The sequence below is a fragment of the Phaethon lepturus genome, unplaced genomic scaffold (genome assembly GCF_000687285.1).
Source record: "Phaethon lepturus isolate BGI_N335 unplaced genomic scaffold, ASM68728v1 scaffold44451, whole genome shotgun sequence".
Lineage (NCBI taxonomy): Eukaryota > Metazoa > Chordata > Aves > Phaethontiformes > Phaethontidae > Phaethon > Phaethon lepturus.
The window spans coordinates 14,790-19,659 of NW_010516346.1; the positions used below are offsets into that span (position 1 = coordinate 14,790).

The 4,870-nt window shown below is 40.0% G+C and overlaps 1 protein-coding gene across 1 annotated transcript in view; it reads right to left on the reverse strand.

The window, feature by feature from the left end:
• Nucleotides 1-2,291: 2,291 nt before the first annotated feature.
• The window catches only part of LOC104627695 (tetratricopeptide repeat protein 34-like), a gene marked incomplete at its 5' end in the record, with an annotated part of 6,473 nt that continues 3,894 nt past the window's right edge, over nucleotides 2,292-4,870 (reverse strand). Inside the window, one exon of the mRNA XM_010296030.1 lies at nucleotides 2,292-2,810. Coding sequence (XP_010294332.1) covers nucleotides 2,292-2,810 — 519 coding nt within the window. The remainder of the gene's footprint in view (nucleotides 2,811-4,870) is intronic.

Below are 4,870 nucleotides of genomic sequence, written 5' to 3' on the forward strand. Positions count from 1 at the left end.
TTGTGGCAAAGGAGACTGTACGTTGTGTCAATTGTCTATATAATGAGAGTACAGACATAGACATCTCAGACTAGATAGTAGGAGTTTCTTTACCGAGAGGGTGGTCAAACACTGGAAGAGGCTTCCTGGAAGTGGCTGATGGCCCAAGCCTGTCAGTGTTTAAGAGGCAATTGGACAATGCCCTTAATAATATGCTTTAACTTTTGGTCAGCCCTGAAGTGGTCAGGCAGTTGGACTAGATGATTGTTGTAGGTCCCTTCCAACTGGAACTATTCTATTCTAAAAGCCACAGGAGGACAAACGGCTAAAAAGAGAATATGTCGGCTGAGTGACCCTGACCAAACCTGCAACTAAAAGAGGGAATGCTAACAGAATAGCAATGTGAAGCTGTAAAGAGATTTACTATTCCAGTCAATCAAAAACCCAAAACAAGAATTGGGGAAAAAAAAAAAACAAACCTAAATCCCAAAGTCCTAAACAACTGCTTCTCAAAAATTTTACCATGAGACACAGAGAAATTCCTATCTGTTGATTACTATTTGAAGAAAAATCAGCAAAGTTATTTCAGCTTGCAAATGTAGCCACCACTTGTTTAAGGATACAATTTTGTGCTTGGAAAGAAACTATCCTGTAGCATCTTGATGCCAGTTAGGAGCAAAAAGTACTCATCAGTGTCACTAGGATTAAAATCAGAGTAACTTCTGTTGAATTTGAAAGGATAGAAGCCCACTCTTACCTGTGCTCTTAGGGAAGTAAAAAAGGAGCATGCGGAGAAAAGAAAAAGATGCAAGGGTACAGATGGTATCATTGCTTATAGGGTTGATTGCACGTCTGCTGAATGAAGTTCCACTCTGGAATGTTGGCTTTCAGAAAACAACGTAACAAAAAAGAAAAATGCTCTATTTCCCTTTCATCCTCATCAAAGCAGGAGAGCAGCTCTCAGTATTGCTTTAATCTTTGTTTTCAATAGTAGTTTTTATTTTTCTCCACGGTTGTATTATCACACTCCAAAAACATTGGGAGAATTCACTTGAAGCAGTCAAAACAAATATACAAGTCTGTTGTTTTGGGCCTCGTCTCATTGTTTCCTTTTTGCACAGCATAGGCATACTGCTTCCAAATTAAGCTGTAGACTCCCACTGCACAGATGAAATGCCAAATCGTGCAGAAACTGGGTATGTTGGCACTATCTCTGCATGGCCCCCTAAGTCTAGCTGTCCTTACAGGTGGTGAAACTATATAGGTGACAGCAGGCAAAACCCTTCAGAGCATGTGAGATGTTGATTCCCGTGCTGTCCAGCACGGATGTTGAAGAATGAGTGCTGGATCACTGCAGGGCAATCACATTACCATCTTTGCTGTTGCCTCCAACCCCAACCTCCTACTTGCACATTGATCACTTCTTGATTAGTTCATGCTCCAGGGCTGTCTTTTGTGCACAAATATCCAGGAGTGTGGAAGATGATATTTAGCAGGCTCTTGTAGACGCCCCTACTGAGAGATTATCTCCATTATCTGCACTGGCAAACTGAGACATTGGGAGCTGGAAGTCCAAGGTGAAGTCTGGAGTATAGCTGCCTGTGTGTCCCAGATAACTGGGCATTAGTCACTAGATTGGATGTTTCATCTCTGTTGAGTCTCATCGTTCACATTATCCATGTTCCCTGGAACAGAAAAACAGATTTCTTGGCATTTGTACTGCTCCACTCTCCTATGTTGGTGCCGGTCATTGCAAATCCACTAGATTATGACAAGGGCAGTTCCTTCCATTCAGGAGTGGGTCATCAGAGTGGTGTAACACATACAGTCCTTCACAAACATGTTACAAATGGTACTTTTGACTGATCTTTTTAACTGGCCCATAAAACTAAGGCTACTTAGTTACTTACAGTATGTGTTAAAGCTAATAAAATAAATAGCAAGGAAATACACGGTTATTATTCATAAACTGCAAGCTATTTAAACATTTGCCTTCGCTATGATTGGAACCCATGTGTTAGAATTAGTTCAGTTTAGCCAGACAAAGCACTTTCTTCACAAGGGGGAGTCGTCTTTAAAATTAATGTGGATGTATGTATACTGAATACTGCAATTTGCCTTTTTCTCATAGGTCTCTCGGTCAGTTTTGTTTCTCTACCTGAAACTTTAGCCTACTTCTAATCTTGCTGTACCGTGTTCGGTGCCGTGTCCATTGCATAGTTATCATGAGCTTCTCATCTTTCCTTTATTCTTGCAGCCTCACAAACAAACTAGAAAGCAATCGGACACTGGAAAATCCCAAACCAGATAAATTAATATATGCTACAGCTTGATGCCTCTCGCTTAAGTCTGGTTTTCAACTTTTTAAGTTCAGTATTTTTATCAATTTTAAGACCATAGTCTGTGATTTTCCAGGCCTCTTCATAATGCTGCATTTCAAAATGATATTGTGCAATCTTATGAAATGTTTTGGTTAAAATTTCATTGCCAGGGTCATTCATGATGCTGCACAATGCCATAGATTCATCCAACTGCAGTGCCTCAATATACTGCTTAACTGCTGCTTCCTCCTCAGCCATTGACAATAGCAGGTGTCCTTTTGAGCAGTGGTCCTCAACGCGTGTTTTAAGGCTGTTATGGCCATGCTTCTGGATCACTTTCTCCATATCTTTTAAGGCTTTGTCATATTTCTTCAGGTGCATAAGGCAAGCAGCTCTCTGTCGGAGATGCCTTGGATTATCTTTGCTTGTCAAGACGGCCAGGGTGTAATAACCAAGAGCCTTCTCATAGCGATATTCTTTAATCAGCACATTTCCTTCTTGGGCTGCTATCTGTGGACAGAAAGTTACTTAATATTAGTTATTAAAAGTGGAAAAAAAGGAGTAAAAGATCTAGTTTGGACTGGCCACAGGTAAACACAGCCACTAAGAAATTTTGGATGCTTTTTCGAACGTTGAAATCGCGTGTAGTTGGAGAGCATATAATTGGCATATTTTTTGCTTGCAGATATAAAAATCTCAGATCAGTGGGCACTTGCTGTTATGCCAAGAGTTTCTGAACCCCTCTTCTTTGTTCCTGCACGTTCTGCTAAAACTTTCTCAGAACATTTCTTCTGAAGTTGTTTACATTCTGTAGGAATGCTATGTGAACGGAAAACTGAATCGACCAAACTCTAAAAGTAGGGAGTGTTCTCATCATGGAACCAAATTCCTGCCCTGGTCTGCTCTAACAGGTGACTATATGGAAATTGCATCTTCTGGTCAATAGTTAACCCCATGTACTGCCCCACAAATATTTGCATGTGCTAATTATGAAGGTTGATCTCTACTGAAGTTTATGCAAGCTACAGGAAAAAACGGCAAACCGCTGGCTTTGCTAATCATTCATCTCAAGCGCAAGTGAACTATTTGCCCTTATCTGGAAGGGAAAAACAACAACAAGAAAATAGAGAAGGCAGAAAGAGCCACATAATTTTTAGATTCATAAAGGTCAATGAAGAAAACTCCATTAGAACTATTTGCCTCAAATGGATTTCTCATTATTTCCCTTTATTGGTAATAAACCAAGCTTTTAACATGCTGCAGCAAAGTGATCATTTAAGCGATAAACAAGACTGCCACCAGCAGCTTAGGTCTTACAGAAGGCTGAGCCAAACAAGCTGAGACTTAAAGCACAGGATAAATGTTTTCATCCATCTCATTCCATGGGATATCACACATTGCCTTTGGATGCTTGTGGCTCCCCAAAATACAGTTAGCCCAACCACTGTCTCAGTAGCCACACTTGACAGCTGGCTCGGGTCTTTCAGTCTCTTTATGTGCCTTGTCTTTTTACTTTGGTTGACTTACGATTAGAATTGATTGCTGTTTAACAGAACTAAGGAAAACAGGTGCTGGATGAAATGGATCAATATCGCAGGTCAAGTCCGAGCACCTCATCTGAGACCAGTGGCAAGAAATAGTTTAGCCATTTCTAACAATTCTATGAAGAATTCTACCCCAGGTATTTTGCTATAAAGGCATGTAAAATCCTTTCTGTAGTGATATTTATGAGAGTCTCTCAGCTTCTACATGTAGAAATAGAGATAGTACCTCTCCTCCAATAGTGTCAATCCCTGGCTTTAATAGTTCTGGCCACAAATTGTAAGGCAGCCTGTCCAAAAAGATCTCAGATGTCTCTGCTTGTGTATATATTTAAAGAGTAGCAAATTTAGTTTGTCCTTTCAAGCGTTTTTAAGGCAACTAGTCAATGCAAGTGTTGTCTCAGTGACAGGTTTTTAACAAGGGATCAAGGTGGAATTGCATGTGCATGTGAGGAGCATCTTGACAAGAGAATTTTTTTTTTTCCCCTAGAAAATCTAAAGTTCTAGATTACACTGTTCTAAAGAACACAGTGTGGTTCCTCAAAATACCTTGTGTTTGTGTAGTTAAATTGTAATTTTCAGCCTTTAAAGTGTATTTGTTGTTTCAGTGGCAGAAGAAAAATGTAATTTTTGTTGTTCTCCTGAATGACTAAGCTAATGCTGAACCTACTAGTGTTCTAACCAGGATCATTTTGGTTTACTGCATCACATATGCTATTGCCACTTATTAACTGGGCTGCTGCTTTTATTTCTTTACATTTCACTGACGGTCCCCAAACTAAGCAAGCCACAAGATTCTGGCTTTCCTGCTGTACTTGGAGGAAAAAGGCACATCTGAGAATAAATGATATCTTCACCAATGGAGTAAACGTGGGTATTAGGCAGCTGAATCCTCTTTTGGCCCTGCATGACTTAAAGGAACTGAGCTGGCACCCATTTTTGGTGTGTAATACAGCTGGATTAATTAGCAGCTTACTTGCACATCACCTTCTGAACAAGGATAAATATGAAAAGAAGACTTAGGGAAAG